This window comes from Pleurodeles waltl, chromosome 11 (assembly GCF_031143425.1).
Source record: "Pleurodeles waltl isolate 20211129_DDA chromosome 11, aPleWal1.hap1.20221129, whole genome shotgun sequence".
NCBI lineage: Eukaryota > Metazoa > Chordata > Amphibia > Caudata > Salamandridae > Pleurodeles > Pleurodeles waltl.
Window position 1 is genome coordinate 2,570,927 of NC_090450.1, and position 19,928 is coordinate 2,590,854.

General features: G+C 44.9%; 1 protein-coding gene across 1 annotated transcript in view; it reads left to right on the top strand.

Annotated features, from left to right (window-relative positions):
* LOC138265202 (probable cation-transporting ATPase 13A4) overlaps positions 1–19,928 on the top strand; it is a 146,176-nt gene that overhangs the window by 73,824 nt on the left and 52,424 nt on the right. Inside the window, exons 13-16 of the mRNA XM_069212746.1 lie at positions 6,626–6,687; positions 9,673–9,823; positions 11,846–11,932; positions 12,198–12,354. Coding sequence (XP_069068847.1) covers positions 6,626–6,687; positions 9,673–9,823; positions 11,846–11,932; positions 12,198–12,354 — 457 coding nt within the window. The remainder of the gene's footprint in view (positions 1–6,625; positions 6,688–9,672; positions 9,824–11,845; positions 11,933–12,197; positions 12,355–19,928) is intronic.

Here is a 19,928-nt window from a genome sequence, read left to right on the forward strand (position 1 = left end):
AGGGCTTTATTGGAATTGATTGATGGAGCGAAGACCTTTATTGGAAATGATTGATGGAGCAAAGGGATTTAAGACTGATGGAGTCAAAGGCTTCATTGTAACTGATTGATGGAGCCAAGGGCTTCATTGGAACTGACAGATGGAGCCAAGGGCTTCACCGGAACTGACTGATGGAGTGAAAGGATTCATTGGAACTGATTGATGGAGCGAAGGGCTTCATTGGAACTGTCTGATAGAACTAGGGCTTTATTGGAACTGACTGATGGAACTAGGGCTTTATTGGAACTGACTGATGGAGCGAAGGGCTTCACTGGAACTGACTGATGGAGCCAAGGGCTTCACCGGAACTGACTGATGGAGCCAAGGGCTTCACTGGAACTGACTGATGGAGCCAAGGGCTTCACTGGAACTGACTGATGGAGTGAAGGGCTTCATTGGAACTGATTGATGGAACGAGATGATGGAACAAGGGCTTTATTGGAACTGACTGATGGAACGAGCAAAGAACTTTATTGGAAATGATTGATGGAGCAAAGGGATTTATGACTGTTGGAGTCAAAGGCTTCACTGTAACTGATCGATGGAGTGAAGAGCTTCATTGTAACTGATTGATGGAGCAAAGGGCTTCATTGTAACTGATCGATGGAGTGAAGAGCTTCATTGTAACTGATTGATGGAGCAAAGGGCTTCATTGGAACTGTCTGATAGAACTAGGGCTTTATTGGAACTGACTGATGGAACGAGGGCTTTATTGGAACTGACTGATGGAACTAGCGCTTTATTGGAACTGACTGATGGAGCGAAGGGCTTTATTGGAACTGACTGATGGAACGAGGGCTTTATTTGAATTGATTGATGGATCGAAGACCTTTATTGGAAATGATTGATGGAGCAAAGGGATTTATGACTGATGGAGTCAAAGGCTTCATTGTAACTGATCAATGGAGTCATGGGCTTCATTGGAACTGACTGATTGAGTGAAGGGCTTCATTGGAAGTGACTGATGGAGTGAAGGGCTTCATAGGAACTGACTGATGGAGCGAAGGGCTTCATTAGAACTGATTGATGGAGTCAATGGCTTCATTGGAACTGACTGATAGAACTAGGGCTTTATTGGAACTGACAGATGGAACAGGGGCTTATTTGGAACTGACTGATGGAACTAGGGCTTCATGGGAACTGACTGATGGAACGAGGGCTTTATTGGAATTGACTGATGGAGCGAAGAGCTTTATTGGATGTGATTGATGGAGCGAAGGGATTTATGACTGATGGAGTGAAGGGCTTCATTGACTAGATTAACTGAATACCTCATGGCTAGAAAGGGAAGAGGTTGTTGAAATAAGGTTTTATGTACAATGTTGTTAGCATTGAGAGCCAATCTGGACCTAATCGATGACAGCCAGTAGAGGAATCCCAACTTGTTCTGTTTTCATACACAGCAGATAAGGCAGGTGGCGGCCGGAATAGTCATTGAATGCATTGGTAACCTGAACTTTGAGTGATAGGTTGGTCTCCAAGTAAATGATCAACTCGCCTATGAGCTGGCTGGAGATGTAGGCGGATGCTTGGATTCAGGCCACGGTCTTGTCAGTCAGGAGGCTGGTTTGCGAGCAGCAGCTCTCTTTAGGAAGGTTTTAGTTATTGCAATTTTCAAGTTATCCATCAGCTGCCACGATGAGGCACTGAGGGCCTGACTTAGATTTCGGCTGACAAGTTACTCCATCACAACGGTGATGGATGGCCCATATGCCGAAATCTAAAGCCTACAGGATGTAATGGGATTTAGATGTCATCAGATGGGATATCTGTCACCGCTGTGACAGAGTAACCCATCCGCCAAAAGCTAAATCAGGCTCTGAGTTTGTTTCTCCAAAAAAGGTCTGGGACAGTCTTTTGTTTAGGATCGGGAAGGCTTGTATACCCAAAGACCTAATATATGTATAATGGAAGCCAGGGGGAGTGACTATGGGTCTGGATGTATCAAGCGATTTCGCATTCGCAAACGGTGCAAATGACAAATTCGGCCGTTTGCGAATGCAAAAATGCCTTTTAAGATGTATGAAAGGCATTCGCTGTGCAATTTTAAGGAATCACTAAAATAGCAATTTCCAAAAGTGGGACCCCATTTAGAGAATAGAAATCGCAAATAGGGAATTCCGATTTGCTATTTCCAAAGCACATGTATCAAGCATTTCCTAAATGCATTTAGGAAATGCAAATACCACAAACTCAAGTTTGGTGGTAAGCATGTGCAATTTTAAAAAATGCATTATTAATGCATTTTTAACAATGACATGTAGAGAACACATGCCCCTGGTCATGTGTGTGCTTTACATGTCTGCAAATATTTCTTTGGGGTGCATCAGAGGGGGCCTTAGTCCCCCAGCACCCTGGGGTTTGCATTACTTAATTTGTGAATTCCTCACTGGAATTAGCAAATTGGGAAATGCAAAACCATTCAGTACCATCATGGTACTTCAGAGATAGATATTGCTAACATTTCATGGTACCCCAGAGATATAGCTAACTTACTTACATATCACGGTACTCCAGAGGTACAGCTAACTTACATATCATGGTACTCCAAAGATATAGCTAACTTACATGTCACGGTACTCCAAAGATATATCTAACTTACATATCATGGTACTCCAGAGACATAGCTAACTTACAAATCATGGTACTCCAGAGATATAGCTAACTTACTTACATATCATGGTACTCCAGAGATATAGCTAACTTACTTACATATCATGGTACTCCAGAGGTATAGCTAACTTAGATATCATGGTACTCCAGAGACATAGCTAACTTACATATCATGACACTCCAAAGATATATCTAACTTATATACCATGGTACTCCAGAGGTGTAGCTAACTTACATGTTATGGTACTCCAGGGATAGAAATAGCTCACTTACATATCATGGTACTCCAGAGGTATAGCTAACTTACATTTCATGGTACTCCAGAGGTATAGCTAACTTACATATCATGGTACCACAGAAGTATAGCTAACTTAGATATCATGGTACTCCAGAGATAGATGGTGCTAACTAACATTTCATGGTACTCCAGATATATAGCTAGCTTACATATCATGGTACTCCAGAGGTAGAGCTAACTTACATATCATGGTACTCCAGGGGTATGGGTAAATTACATATCATGGTACTCCAGAGGTATGGCTAACTAACATTTCATGGTACTCCAGAGATATAGCTAACTTACTTACATATCATGATAATCCAGAGGTCTAGCTAACTTACATATCATGGTACTCCAGAGATATAGCTAACTTACATATCATGGTACTCCAGAGATCTAGCTAACTTACTTACATATCATGGTACTCCAGAGAACTAGCTAACTTACATATCATGGCACTCCAGAGATATAGCTAACTTACATATCATGGTACCCCAGAGATCTAGCTAACTTACAGATCATGGTACTCCAGAGATATAGCTAACTTACTTACATATCATGGTACTCCAGAGATATAGCTAACTTACTTACATATCATGGTACTCCAGAGATATAGCTAACTTACATATCATGGTACTCCAGAGATATAGCTAACTTACATATCATGGTACTCCAGAGATATATATTGCTAACTAACGTTTCATGGTACTCCAGAGATATAGCTAATTTACATATCATGGTACTCCAGAGGAATAGCTAACTTACATATTATGGTACGCCATAGGTATAGCTAACTTACATATCATGGTTCTCCATAGGTATGGCTAACTAACATTTCATGGTACACCAGAGATATAGCTAACTCACTTATATATCATGGTACTCCAGAGGTCTAGCTAACTTACATATCATGGTACTCTAGAGATATAGCTAACTTACTTACATAACATGGTATTCCAGAGATATAGCTAACTTACTTACATATCATGGACCTCAAGAGAGATAGCTAACTTACATATCATGGTACTCCAGAGGTATAGCTAAGTGACATATCATGGTACTCAGAGATATAGCTAACTTACATATCATGGTACTCCAGAGGTCTAGCTAACTTACATATCATGGTACTCCAGAGATATAGCTAACTTACTTACATATCATGGTACTCCAGAGATATAGCTAACTTACATATCATGGTACTCAAGTGGTATAGCTAACTTACATATCATGGTACTCCAGAGATATAGCTAACTTACATATCATGGTACTCCAGAGGTATGGCTAACTTACTTACATATCATGGTACTACAGAGGTATAGCCTACTTTACTTACATATCATGGTACTCCAGAGATATAGCTAACTTACATATCATGGTACTCCAGAGATATAGCTAACTTACTTACATATCATGGTACTCCAGAGATATAGCTAACTTACATATCATGGTACTCCAGAGATATAGCTAACTTACTTACATATCATGGTACTCCAGAGGTCTAGCTAGCTTATATATCATGGTACTCCAGAGATATAGCAAACTTACATATCATGGTACTCCAGAGATAGATATTGTTGACTAACATTTCATGATACTCCAGAGATATAGCTAACTTACATATCATGGTACTCCAGAGTTATAGCTAACTTACATATCATGATACTCCAGAGATATAGCTAACTTACAGATCATGGTACTCCAGAGATGTAGCTAACTTTAGAGATGCCTCCAGTCCGACCTGGCGTTAGGCATCTATTCCAGCCTCCGTGTCTCTGTAAAATGCGTACTCTGGCTTGTTTTTATAACTAATTGTTTTTAAATGAACTTCTTTTGTGAGGATCCCTCTGCCTCTACTAAACGCAGTTTCATTCTCTCACGTCTTTTCCTTCCTGTGGGACCTTCCCCTCTCTTTCATCTCTGGCCTTACTCATCCTTTAGTTTCTGTTAACCTGTTTCTGCCACAAAAGCTCCCAGCTTTGGGTCCTGCTAGATACAGACCCCCTCACACCTGAGAGTGATTCCATCAGCACCTCCAAACCATTGTCAAATGGATGAGCTGCAGGTCCCTCAAGATGGAGCCTGAGAAGACTGCAGTCCTCTTTGGTCAGACCCCTGCAGGATGCTCTCATTCTTTGGGTGGGTGCGTGGTACTTCTGCACATTCTTTGATGCCAACCCTTCTCTTAACCTTCACGTTTGCCCACTGGCTTCCATTTCTTTCCTAACCCTCAGTCCTCAATCCTTGAGGAAGATAATATGTATGCCCCTCTCTTTGCCACTGATCTCTCAACCTCTCATACAGGCCATGAGTCCTTCCCTTTTTAGCAGTCAGTCCAAATACTCCTAAGCAGCTGGACACCTGGTTGCTGACAGTATCCATTGTTAACCTGATCTGCATTTTTGGCTGGACTCTTTTCCCCCAAAGCCAGGACAGTCAGCCTTTGAGGTCATTACTGTGGTCTACAAGTTTTCATTCATTGAATCATTCAATAACTTGCCAGTCCTGTAGATGTGCCACAGGATGTTTTTACAGGAGTAAGAAACGATGTCATGTTTCAAGTGACCAAAGGCAGTTCATCGGAGAAGGAACTGTATATAAGACGGTGGGATTGGTTCCCGTGGACTGCTTAGCGCTATTCTGCCTCTCTCAGCAGAAGAGATGACTTGTTGGACAGGGCTTAATAACTCGGTTTGTCTCTGCACGTCTGAAGTCAAATGGAGATTCCATGACAAGGGCTGTGGTGGGCGGTGCTGGTCAGGGGAATGGCGATGCTTCATAGACCAGACAATATATTCTTGGATGTCTGAACCTTTAACCTGGGAATGTCTTGAGTTCCTCAGAAGGTAGGATCCCGATAGCCGGCTTCTTCATACCTTCAGTGATACAGACTTTTTTTTACTCAGTAAGTAGATGAACAAATTGAATGACTGGTGGGAAGGTATGAGAGGGGTGGAAATATCAAGGCCATGAGTATCTCCTCTGCATCCCTTGCAAGGCGCCAGCTGAGGGACTCAGGAGAGTTCCCTCGAGGGCTCAACAAGGGACGAAGAACTCAAATGGAGAGAAGATATAATCCAGAGGCCACCTGGTCCTCAGCCGCTGGTTCTCATCCCCAGTACCACAATTAGTAGATTCAAAGCTCAAGGTTTGCTCTGTGTCTATTTTTGGAGTAGACCTGAATGAAATTTAAATTACACCAGCGTAATTCGTGTAATTTCACAAATTTCTTGTAATGCATGTTATGTGAAATTACACCATTAGGCGATGTCACGTATTTATGTTGACGTTCACAACAACAAGAAAAATAATTGCGCAGGAGCGTAGGAGCCGCCCCAACAAAGAGAGGACGAGCGGCTCTGGGTCACAGTAATTGTGTTTTTGCGCCAGCTTTCAGTCCGAAATGCACACTTGCATCAACTTGACCACATTTCTCGCTGAACTATAGTCCTAAACAACAGACTTTTATTTCGCGAAATTTTCTCGACAGTTTGTGTGATTGCAGGACTGGAAATGATGCAAATCCTGCGCCCTCCATGCTGACTCATTCCCTTTAGCGACATTTTACTCCGCAATATTACCTGCGTTGAGGGTACTTTCAAAGTGCGCTCAGAAGGCGAAACTGGGATGAAAAGTCTTTGAGGTTAGTAATTCATGAAAAGGCACAAAAATAAAGGGGATTTTGTTTCTCTTTAGACCGGCACTTTAACCGAAGACGGCTTGGACCTCATGGGTATCATCCCTTCGGGCGGAGACAGGTGGGTTTCTTGCTTCTAATGGGGCACCCTGTGCGAGCTGCATGGCTTTGAGGCGCTTCTTGTATATTTGCATGAATCTATGGCATCTGGAGGCAGCCTGCAGGGGGGCGCAGAGAACAGTGACCATATCTTACGTGATAGGACTCCTGTCACAGGTGCCACCAGCTGATGCCACTCATCATCACACAGCAGTGGCCACAGTTGTGAAGCATTTCCTCCTCAATATTTGTGTTTTCAAGGAGCTTGACAACATTTCTGGAGGTGAAAAGTGACAAAGAGCATTTGTGGAGAAGAAATCTAAAACCTTCTTACATGTTTTATGAAAATTGCAATTGCAGACAAAATATAAATTTTGCATATCCCTCATAAATGTTAAATTATTAGGTTAAACCTATAAAGAGCATAGATAGATAAATAAATAGATAGATAGATAGATAGATAGACAGATAGATAGATAGATACTTATCTAGTCTGCAGATTGAACATATCTAAATTTCACACTCTGTACAAACAAATAAAGACCCTTCTTATGACCCACCTGCAACTTCTCATGAACTCTCCCACACCCTGGACTCACCCACCACGCCTGCATCACCAGCAGCTAGCACCCTAGGTACTCACACATCCCAGCCACCCACTCACAAATGGGTCAAACACCACTACTCACACAAAACACCACACTCTCATGCATGCAACTCAACACCCGCTCACTCACCAAACACACCACAGAAATATCCCTGCTGCTACAAGATTGCCAGGTAAGATCGCCAGCACACGCTTGGAGCAGGAGAAGCCACCCTATTCAAAGATACCAATAGCCGCAGCTTCTCTACGGACATTTCCACCAGCTACAGCCAACACCTCATATTCAAGATGTACATCACAGCCAACTTCTACCTGGGCGGAAACCCGTGTATAAATGCCATTGCACGCAACTGGAGTACCAGTGTAGAACAAGTCAAGAAACTACAGATAAAGACATCTTCAAATCCGCCCTAGGACACTACCAGCAGATACTGAACATCAAGCACACAGCTCTTGCAGATCGCATTAATGCCTGCACTAGGAGCAGCAAATAAATCTTTGTCATCATTAAAGATTTCACTGTGCCTCCTGCTGCCTCCAGCAACATCACATCCTTACAAGACCTCTGCAACAAGCTCTAGGAATTCTGCTGTAACAAAGCCACCTCTATATACGACATCTTTCATCCTCATTGGACTCCCGTCGCCAAGCCTGCTCAACTTCTCATTGTGGCAGAAGAACAAACCCTGCCCTTGTGCTCTGCAGTGACCACCATTGTAATAGCTGCTGCAATTAAAACTCTTCACTGGAAGGGTGGGGCATCTGGCCTGTGACCCACCACGCCTTCACCAAAGGACTCCTACCAATCAGTGAAGCACTAACACCCACCCACAATGCCTTCATTGACTCAGCCACATTCCGGGACACCTGGAAACATGCCACCATCATGCCCATTCACAAGAAACCATAGACTAACTCACCCAGGCTTTCCAACCACAGACCTATCTCGCTCCTACCATACCAGCAAAGGTCTTAAAGAAACTAATCAACCGATGCCTCACAGATCACATCAGAACCACCACCTCCTCGATGCCACGCAGTCCAGATTTAGGGCCAACCACAGTAAAGAAACAGCACTCATCGCCACCACAGTTGGCATCCACATGATCCTTGACAGAAAAGACATGGCAGATGTAATTCTCCTGGACCTCTCTGCATCCTTTATAACAGTCTCACAACTCCATCCTCGTCAGGTGCCTCCATGAGATTTGCGTCCAAGGAATCACTCTCCTCTGGAACTGCTCCTTTTTAACGGATAGAACACAAGCTGTAAGCCTGGCACCTTACTCTTTGGAAGCCCACAAACTCATCTGTGGAGTGCCTCAAGCCCCTCCTTCATCAACGCATACATGATCCCTCTGGCCAACATCATCCGTGCACACAACATCAACATCTTCTCCTATGCCAATGACACACAACTCATACTCTCCCTCTTGGATAAGACCCCCAGTACTTGAAACAAGTTTACCACTTGAATGACCAAATTCGCTAACTGGATGAAAGACAGCTGTCTCAAGCTCAAGACTGACAAGACAGAAGTAGCGATTGTCAGAAAGAACACCTCACCAAGGGACTCCAACTGGAGGCTAATTGAATTCAGACCTACACCCGCACCCAACACCCACACCAGGAACCTCAGAATAATCAACAGCACACTGGACATGCCTGCACAAGTCAACAACATCACTGCATTTTTGCTCCCACACCCTGTAGAAGCGAAGAAAGATTCACAAATGGCTCCTAAGCAACACTAGAAAAGCAGTCACTCATGCCCAAGTCACCAGCAAGTTGGACTACGGGAGCAACCTCTATACTGGGATCACAAAGCAACACACTAGAAGACTCCAAACAATGCAGAACTCGGCAGCCAGACTCATCCTAAACCTCCAACACAGAATTCACATCACACCACAACTCAGAGAGCTCCAACACCTCCTTATACACAAATATGCCAATTTGTAACTTCTCACACAAACTTTCAAGTACCTACACAACTTAGGCCCCACCTACCTGAACAGTCACATCTCCTTCCACTAACCACTCAGACACCTCTGCTCCTGGGCACTACTACTCCCACACAGTCCACGCATACACAGAACCAGATCAGGAAGACAGGTGTTCCACTACATCGCTCCTAAAGGGTGGAACAACCTCCCACTCCACATCAGAGCCTCCACTTCTCTTCCTGAATTCCACAAGAAGTTGAAGAACTGGCTTTTAAATTAATCTACCTACCATAGGCAGGGTTAGGCACACACCTGCTCAAGACCAGGATACCCTCAGGTGTGATAGTGCACTTTACAAATAGTCATAACATAAGTGAAAACAATCACAATTTTAGCAGCGTGATGTATTTTGGTTCTGAGGCGGGTGTACTACTTATTTTTGTAAATTTTCTAGTTTTCAGAAAATGTTCAAATTCACTGCTGGGAACTGCCTGCCTTGGGGGCCTCTCTTCGGGTCCATGGCCAGCTGTCACTCCCTGATCTTCCTGGATGGCCGACTGCAGGGGGACCCACTGGACCTGAAGATGTTTGAAGCTACCGGCTGGGTAGGTTTAGTTAGTAAACAAGGTAAATATGGTTTGACTGCCCATCGGGGTCTCTGCAGCAACCTTAATGTGGGATGTGTGGATTAGTGAACATTATTACAATCTTCAATCCACACTTTACTCGTCCTCACTCATTTCATCCTTTTCATTATGTTACATCCTTCTCTCTTCCCTCTCTAACGCCCTCCCATGTGTGCCACCCTCCTCCCTCTCTTTTACTGCCCCTCTCTATCTGTCTCATTCCCCCTTGCCTCTCCCTCCATCACTCCATCTATGTCTCTCATTCCTCCCTCCCTTTGCCTTCCCCTCCATCACTCACCTTCACCACTCCCTACTTACAACAAATCCGAGTTTGTCATTGCATTTCAGCAACATTAACACAGCAGACATTTTTTATTGCCTCACAGACTGCTATAGAAATTGCTAGTTTATATATTGAACTATGGAAAATATTTCACTGTTCCATGTGAAATATGCATTCCATAATCATTTCATCATCAATCCACTCTGGAGAGCTTTACCTTTCTCAGGGCTCCTGGGATCATGTGGCAAAGAGGACCAAATTACCCCCCATAAAAAGGATTACTTTAGCAGGTACTTTAACAAAACATGCGTCCAAATATTTGCCAATGGTTCCCTGAAGCAACCTATTGCATTATTAGTAGAGACTGGAGACTAGAATGTGAAAAGCGAAGTTTCTCATGACATTTAGGGGGCGTTACTGTGCTTGTGATAAACTTTAGTGGGCAGTAGCGTGCGAAGACCCACATGCAACGATATGAGTGTTTCTGGAAGTTCATGCAGTCATTAGTTACAACGTTCAACCAAACTGTAGGAACATTATGAAGATTGTTCATCCACAAAGCAAAATAATGTAAAAAGAGCAGTAACGAGAATGGTCAGAGGTACAGTCAGTGAGTGCTGCTGCTGTTGTGCATGGGCAGCCTTTAGAGTAAAGGCTTGACAAGCAAACATATCCCTCTCAAGTTAATAGGATTAATAGGGTGTAATAAGATTTTGTGAACTGTTATCCAAGTGCTTTCTTTTATAATCTTCTAGCCTTTGCTAGCACTTACAATTGTGTGTTTGTCTGATGTAAGACATAGCACAAGCCTGATGTACAGCAGCCTCTAAGTGAAACAACAGACAGCTTCAGCTAGAACCACAAACAGTGCATGCGTATTGCAGGCACCTCTGCCAGGCATTTGAAGCCTCTTTGCCCTTCAGCCCTTGTCCAAACATGGTCTGTTATGTCTCAGATTGGAAAATGCGAAGCAGCGGAACCTTTCCTAGAGGAGACATCTAACACCACCTGCCCCTTCCAGTCTTTTGTCTGGCCTGCCATTTCCTAAATGTGGAAATGGGAAGCAGCTAAAGATGCAAGAGAGGAGAAATCTAACACCTGCTGCCCCTCCAGACTCTCTTCTGGTCTTTCATGTCTGAGATTGTGAAATGGGAAGCAGCTGAAGCTGCCATAGATGAGGTATCTAACATCTGCTGCCCCTTCCAGACGCTCAACCAGTCTGGCATGTCTAAGATTGGGAAATAGGAAGCAGCTAAAGGTGTCCTAGAAGAGGCATCCAACACCTGATGCCCTCAGCAGCCTTTTACCTGGTTTGTCATTTCTTAAATGTGGAAATGGGAAGCAGCTAAGGATGGAATAGAGGAGGAATCTAACACCTGACGGCCCTTCCAGGTTCACTTCTGGTGTTTCATGTCTGAGATTGAGAAATGGGAAGCAGCTAAGGATGCAATATAGGAGGAATTTAACACCTGATGGCCCCTCCAGATTTACTTCTGGTCTTTCATGTCTGCGATTGGGCAATAGGAAGCAGCTGAAGCTGCCATAGAGGAGACCACTACATCTACCTTGTTCAACTGTTTGATGTACATAAACACTCTTGTTGGCACAAGGATGCACATTATCCAGTCCAATCCACAAAGCTTTTTTTTTGGTTGCGTTTGATGTGCTCAGCTCTCGTTCCTCTAAAACAATCTGTTTTAATTTGCCTTTTTAATAAGGAACTTGAAACAAGTGGTTCTGAGGAGGAAGGAGGTGGTGATTCTTCAAAATCCATGATTGTAAAACCTGGACCAACAGCTGTTGTTGTAAGTTTTATTTACTAATCTTTTTGATTTCATGCACTCTGTGAGTTTTAGCAAACTTATAGCAACTACTTTTTGTACATTAAAGCAGACAACTTAACAGACTCTTCTGTTCTCAATTTTACATGTGTCTTAATGTCGTATCTCTACGACTTTAGAGCATTGACACAATTTAAAATAACAAAAATTGGAATGTTTATACAAAATGCTCTTTTTTCTGAAACAGGCAATTAGTGCTCATAATTTCTGTACACATGTCTTCCCGTAGAATTCCCTGCCTGGCATCAATGTCATATTCCAGTATCCGTTCTCCTCTGCGCTTCAGAGGATGACAGTGGTAGCACAGGTCCTTGGGGAGGACGAGTGCTCGGTGTATATGAAAGGTGCTCCAGAAATGGTTGCCAGCTTCTGCAGACCAGAAACAGGTGAGAAAACATTTATATTTGTACTGTTGTTATGTTCAGTTACTGGGTTTTATGGAGTTCTTGTTCCCCCCAGTAACTTTCTTGGCAGTGCCAACCGAAACAGCACATTGCTACATGACGTAGTCATAGGTTTGTCTGAAGAGCAAAGTCTTCTATAGTTCCAGAAGGTTAGATAGTGGGGGGAAGATCTCAGCTCTGGGGGAAGGGAGTTCCAGATGCGGGGGGCAAGATTAGAGAATCTGAAACCTCCCAATTGCTTCATCTTGAATGAGAGAATTATGAGGAAATTCCTATGAGTGGTCCTTAGGTTGGGATCAGGGATGTATTCCTTAGATTCTAGATGATATAAAAGCAGGGCTCCTACCATGGAGGGATTTAAAAATGATACAGCCTGTGTTGAAGATTGATCGTTGTTCTAGTGGTAGTCAAGGAAGCTTTCTGAAAAGGGGGGTTATGTGGCAGCTCGTAGGCAGTGGAAAGATTAGGCCGGCTCCGTGATTTTGAGCTAGTTGAAGTCTTCAATTAAGGTCTTTGGGGAGGCCATAACGTAGAGAGTCGGCATAGTATAGCCTGGAGATGACTAGGGTCATAGAAACCTGAACCAAGGATTCAAATGTGAGAAATTTGGAAATCTTCTCAATTTTGTGCAGCTGTAAGAGACAGGAGGGCGTTACTGCACCTAATTGGGGTTTCATGGATAGGCCCTTGTCGATGAGGACTCCAAGACTCTTTACGGAGTTCGTAGGCTGTGGGGGAGGACTCGTTGTAGGGGGCTATAAGGAGGAATTCCACCGGTCATCAGTGATGACATCTCCGTCTTACCAGAGTTGCGTTGTAGCTGGGTGCTACTCATCCCGTATCGGATGGGCAACATAGTGTTTTGGAAGGGCGTTGTCGATGGTAAGTAGCAACTGCTTATTGTCAGCATAGTTAAATATGCTCATTGAGGACTGAGGGCTCAGCGGACACTTGGTCGGAGGGACTGCCACACTCTCATCAGACAGATTTTCTACAATGTCTAAGAGTGTGCCCTCCTGCACTGCAGTGCAGTATTGTTATGGGTCTCTATGGTACCAATATACCCACTAGGGTAACTAGGATGGAAAGTGAGTGCACCCTGAAACAGAACAAAACAATCTTTCTATGAGATCATGGCTTCAGTGCCTAGTGAACCCCAAGATGTGTACGTGGACCATTGAAAGAGTTTGATGTACTTTATAATGGTAATCTTCCTACACAGATACATTAAATTGTACTTAGCAAATGAACAAAATATGGATGTAATATATTTGCCTATTGCGCCCTTGACGGGGGCCATTGACAGTAGTGTACCAGACAAGACAAATGCCAACTCTCACTTCTTTTCAGGTGCACGGTACATGCCCATACCTACAACAGGTGAGCATCAGAATTAAGAGCAGTCAAACTCAGCCACCATTTTCCAGCACACCAAACGATAACCATTATTGTCCTCTTTATTGTCCTAGGGTTTCTGAATGTTTTTGATTTTGTTAGGCATTTCAAACTGTATATCATAAGTCTAACCTAGAGGATTCAAATGCATTAATACATTGAATCCCAGCAATTTTTAATACTGTGTCTGACATATTACGTATTCCCCTTTCTGTACCAACTAACATTCAATTAAAACATATGCACAAGGATATAAAATATTATAATATGTATAAGCTTGATACCGAGAGACAGCGGTATCCTAGTTCAGTATGTTGTTCCCCTGGCAATCACTGTTTTCACAAAGCCTCACTGCAGGAAGAACAATAGCTTTGTCTTTTTAGGTTCTCGTCTCAGGCAGCCTCCTTCTGTAATAAAAATTACACACATAAAAATACATACATGTATGCATACGTATGGGGCTTTTGGTTCAGCCTTCCTAATGCACTGAGCTGTCATTCACATCCTGCTTTCACCCATAAAAGGCATACAGCATAGGGCAATGGGTCAGCCCACTTAGAAATTCACTCTCTCACAATATTTTTTGTTGGGTTTGCTTTTTCCATTGGTCATCTTTTTTTAGTCATCTTTGCCTGTTTGCACTATGGGGGTTATTACAACTTTGGAGGAGGTGTTAATCCGTCCCAAAAGTGACGGTAAAGTGATGCATATACCACCAGCTGTATTACGAGTCCATTATATCCTATGGAACTCGTAATACGGCTGGTGGTATATCTGTCACATTTGGGACAGATTAACACCTCCTCCAAAGTTGTAATAGCCCCCTATATCTTCAGATTATATTGCATTAGTGCCAAAAGGAATCACATTTTACTTTGATGTGCATTAAAACTTAAAATAATTTTTATAATTGTTCAACGCCATGTTCCTGCTCTGAAGCAACAGAATTTTGTTTTCAATGACATGCAATGATTATTTTTATACTTCTTTTGGACATATTGTTAGAAATTGTTAGAAATTGGGTTTTTGGTTGGCTAGGGTATGCACCTAAGCCAAGCAGAACCCACCCACTCTAGTCAGGGCGAGGGAGTTACACATCCAAGATAACCCCTGCTCACCCCCTTGGTAGCTTGGTACGAGCAGTCAGGCCTAACCCGGAGGCAATGAAAAAGTGTTTGCACAACACACACAAACATGATGCACCATTCCCACCGCAAAGGAAACACAACACCAAGTTATATAAAATAAAACTGTATTGTACACAACATTAGTAGACGAAACACAACATGTCAGTAATACCCTGCTACCCAATCAGTTGTCAGAACGTTACACAGGTCTAATACTCTGCGAAAGCCAGCAGAACTCACATAAAACACATAGATTACTGGGTATTTTGCAAAATATGCAGTAGTAAGGAAAACATTACTACAATAATGCACATCATAAGATCCCCATAAATGCCCATACCAGGATGTTGGAAATGGCCCTTTTTGCAGGGTCATCCCTAGACTTTTTCCCTCCTTTCTCCTATTTCTTCTGACCAGTTTGTGTTGGCTTGAGGACTCTGGGCACTTTACCACTGCTAATCAGTGCTAAAGTGCATATGCTCTCTGTATAAAGTGTATTGTTGATTGGTTATCCATGATTAGCATATTTGATTTACTAGCAAGTCCCTAGTTTAGTTCACTAGAGGTGCCCAGGGCCTGTAAATCAAATGCTACTTGTGGGCCTGCAGCACTGGTTGTGCCACCCACGTTAGTAGCCTTGTAACCATGACTCAGACCTGCCACTACAGTGTCTGTCTTTGCCGTTTAAAACTACCAATTCGACTTGGCAAGTGTGCCCACCTGCCACGCCTAAACCTTCCCTTTTTCTGCATGTAAGGCATCCATAAGGTAGGTCCTAGGTAGACCCATGGGCAGGGTGCAGTGTATGTTTAAGTTAGGACACATACTAGTGTGTTTTTTTCTATGTCCTAACAGTGGAATACTGCCAAATTCGGCTTTCACTGTGCAAGGCCTATCCCTCTCATAGGTTAACATGGGGGCTGCCTTTAAATATCCTTAAAGGCCAGATTCCCTTTGAGAGCAGATACAAATGTAGAGTTTAGAGTCTCTGGACTCATAATTTAAACATACATATTTTAGTGAAGTTGTTTTTTCGATTGTCTGCTTTAAAATGCCACTTTTAGAAAGTAGGCATTTTCCTGCATAAACCATTCTGTGACTCTGCCTGTTTGTGGATTGTCTGTCTGGGTCAGTTTGACAGTTGGGCTGCTCATACCTCTCCTCTAGACAGTGACACAAAGAGAGCTGGGGTGTAGTCAGCATTTCCTGATGAGCCATCTGTGCTAGGAGGGGTGGGGGTGGTCATTCACACCTGAAAGGACTGTGCCTGCCCTCACACAATGCAGTCTCCATCCCCCTGGTGAGTGTCTGGAGCTTGGCCTGGACAAGGAAGGATCTTGCAAACACTTGAGACTTTGCTTTGCAGTTTGCAAACTTCAAAGGCAGAACTGGGTATAAGAAGAAGACCCAAAACCCCAGACTTTAGAATATTTCTGGAATCAGAAGGAACCTCTGCCTAGGAGAAGAGCTGAAGAGCTGAAGGAGGAGAACTGTCTCTTTGTTGTGCTGCTTTGCTGGACTGGCCTGCAGTTGCTGCTTCTGGTTGAAAAGATTGTAAAGGGTGAACTTTGCTGTGTGTCCTGCTTGAGGAACTTCTCCAAGGGCTTGGAGTAGAGCTTACCTCCTGTTGGAAGTCTCAGTGATATCAAAGACTTCAGTTTCCTATTCCTACAGCATTGGGAACTGTGTGTTGGGAGAACACCTGCACTTTAGCACTGATCAACAGTGATAAAGTGCTCATAGCCCTAGAGCCAACAGCAAGAGGTCGGAAAAAATAGGAGGAAGGAGACAAAAAGTTTGAGGATGAGCCTGCAAAAAGAGCCAGGCCCAACACATATGCGTGCAATAAAAAATAAAAACTATTTGAACCATTGCACCAGCTTGCCAGTGGTACGCCTACTGACTTTACAAATGTTTGTTTCACAATACTTTCAATGTTTAGAGGATTTTAGACTCTGAGCTAATGGCTTTTTTTATCCGTTCTTTTGGTGGATGGACTGCCATTTCTAGGTGCTGAAGGTGCCTAAACCCTGAATCAGCAGATACTGCATGTGATGCAAACTGAAATGGAACCAAAAATAGGAACTTTGGCTTGCACTTGCCTGTCTTTTTAGACATTAGCCTACATGCCATTGCACTGTTCGGGTGTGTGCAGGACAATCTCTCTGTCAGTGGAAATCCATGCCATTTGTATAACGATTCCAATTATAAAATTCAGAATTTGAGTTAACTGTTATCAGTTTCACATTTACAGACAGAAGCCTAGAAACTAGGCCTCGGCAGAACTCACAGAATTTCTATCCACTGAATCATTGGGAGTTACAAGAGGTAACTCAGCAGTTCCGCCAACGGGTGGAAAATGCACGCTGTGCTGCTCGTGCTCCGATTTTAGCACCAGTGGTGCGTTTCACACTAAAAATCAATGCACAGTATCACCCTATTTTTCATTTTGCTGCAGCTGGAGTACAAAACCAACCTGGGAAGCCGTCCTCTGACCGTGACCGCTCCTGTTTGTTACATCTCACCAGAAGTCCTCCTAGGGACCAGAAATTGCAGTAGGGGATGCCATAATCCACTCTCCAGCTGACATTCTGAAGCTTTTCCTTGTACCCGGAGTCATAATGTTGCTCGGATGGAAAATATATTCTGCCATGCGGCGATTAGCGGAATTTGGCGGGGACTACCCATTACAAGAGTAATGTGGAGATGAGAAAATTCCCTGAATTCTGCTTGCGGCATTAAAATTCTGCCAGTGCCTACTAGAAACCTGGCAAAGCCTTTCATCCTTTAAAAGCTGGTTAATGTTAACTAGTTGAGTGCTTATGTATGTGTTATAGGAAACCTTTGACACGCATTTTACTATCAGTACATAGGGGGTGATTCTAACTTCGGCGGGCGGCGGAGGCCGCCCGCCCGCCGAAGTTCCCCCACCAAAATACCGCTCCGCGGTCGAAAGACCGCTGAGGGTATTTTGGGATTTGCCCTGGGCTGGCGGGCGGCCGCCAAAAGGCCGCCCGCCAGCCCAGGGCAAATCATCCTTCCCACGAGGATGCCGGCTCAGAATTGAGCCGGCGTAGTGGGAAGGTGCGACGGGTGCAGTGGCACCCGTCGCGTATTTCAGTGTCTGCATAGCAGACACTGAAATACTTTGTGGGGCCCTCTTACGGGGGCCCCTGCAGTGCCCATGCCATTGGCATGGGCACTGCAGGGGCCCCCAGGGGCCCCGCGGCACCCCCTACAGCCATCCTGTTCCTGGCGGGAGTCCCGCCAGGAACAGGATGGCGGTAGGGGGTGTCAGAATCCCCATGGCGGCGGAGCGTGCTCCGCCGCCATGGAGGATTCTGCAAGGCAGTGGGAAACCGGCGGGAGACCGCCGTTTCCCGCATCTGACCGCGGCCGAACCGCCGCGGTCAGAATGCCCTGCGGGGCACCGCCGGTCTGTCGGCGGTGCTCCCGCCGACCCTGGCCCCGGCAGTCTCAGACCGCCGGGGTCAGAATGACCCCCATAGTGTTGTATGTAAAATCCTTTACCGAAAGAGCGGGGTAAATAATCAATTATTATTTTTCTTATCTCAGTGCCAACAGTGAGTTTTGCAGACTCCTGGGTGTGCCAGGCAGTGGATACATTCAGTGTGAGACAGCATCCAGCCTTTGAGCTCGCCACTGGGCCTTTTGTGGGGCACCCCCAGCGCTCCCCTTCACAAGTTCTAATGGTGCTTTGGAGGCTTCTCCCTTGTGTTGGTCTGGTTTTGGAGCGAACATAGGGGGTCATTCTGACCTCGGCGGTAAAAGCCGCTTACCGCCGGTCAGAAGGCCGCCACAATACCGCCGCGGCCGCGGTCAGCCGCCACGGACATTCTGACCCACAACTGCAAAACCTCCGAAAATCCGCCCTCCACTGCAGTCCGCCACATCAGCGGCCAGCGGTAAACTGGAGAACACCAAACCTCCACCGCCACGCCAACAGAAATACGCCCATCCCATTATGACCCGCAAATCGACGCGGCGGTCATTCAACCGCGGTATTCCATTGGCGGTAGACCCCGCCGCGGTCAAAATACACACACCTTTACAAACCCCTACCACATTGGACAATTTGAAAGGCACACACCTGAAACACATACACACACCACTCCCACACATCCAATACCATATAAAACACACACCCACATCACCCACAAACCCCTACCAACAAAAACCAGAGACGAAGGAGAGAGAGAGACACATCAGAGAATAGATAGCCAGACACACAGAGGCACACCGCAACATCACACACACCACATAGAAGCACAAAGCACCACACACCAACACACACATCATCACATACACCACCCCACACCTCATACACACCACCCCATGGCACCACAAAGGCACCCACGCTTTTCGGACCAAGAACTCCGGGTCATGGTGGAGGAGATCATAAGAGTGGAACCCCAGCTCTTCGGCTCACAGGTCCAGCACACCACCATAGCAAGGAAGGCGGAGCTCTGGCAGCGGATCGTGGACAGGGTCAACGCGGTGGGACAGCATCCCAGAAATAGAGAGGACATCCGCAAACGATGGAACGACCTACGGGGGAAGGTGCGCTCGATGGTCTCGCGACACAACATCGCAGTGCAGAAGACTGGCGGGGGACCTCCACCCGAATTCACAACATGGGAGCAAGAGGTACTCAACATCCTGCATCCTGATGGCCTCGCTGGAGTACACGGAGGGATGGACTCTGGTAAGTACAAGGCCAACCACTTCACCCCCCCCAGCATGCTAACCCCCACCCTCACCCCCAACCCCCCAGCACACATCCTCCCTGAGAATGTCTCCCCAGCACAACCCACCCAACACCAACCCCTGCATGCCACCCCCAAACTATGGACACCCATCACCTAAGCATGACCACTGCACATACCCATCACCCCCCCCCCCCACAAAACACCCTCACAACACCTCCCCCAAGGGAATGCCAGCACTGGGGGACAAGGGCACCTATAAAACGCAAGCTAATGCACACACAGAAACAATAACCATACCCTCTTA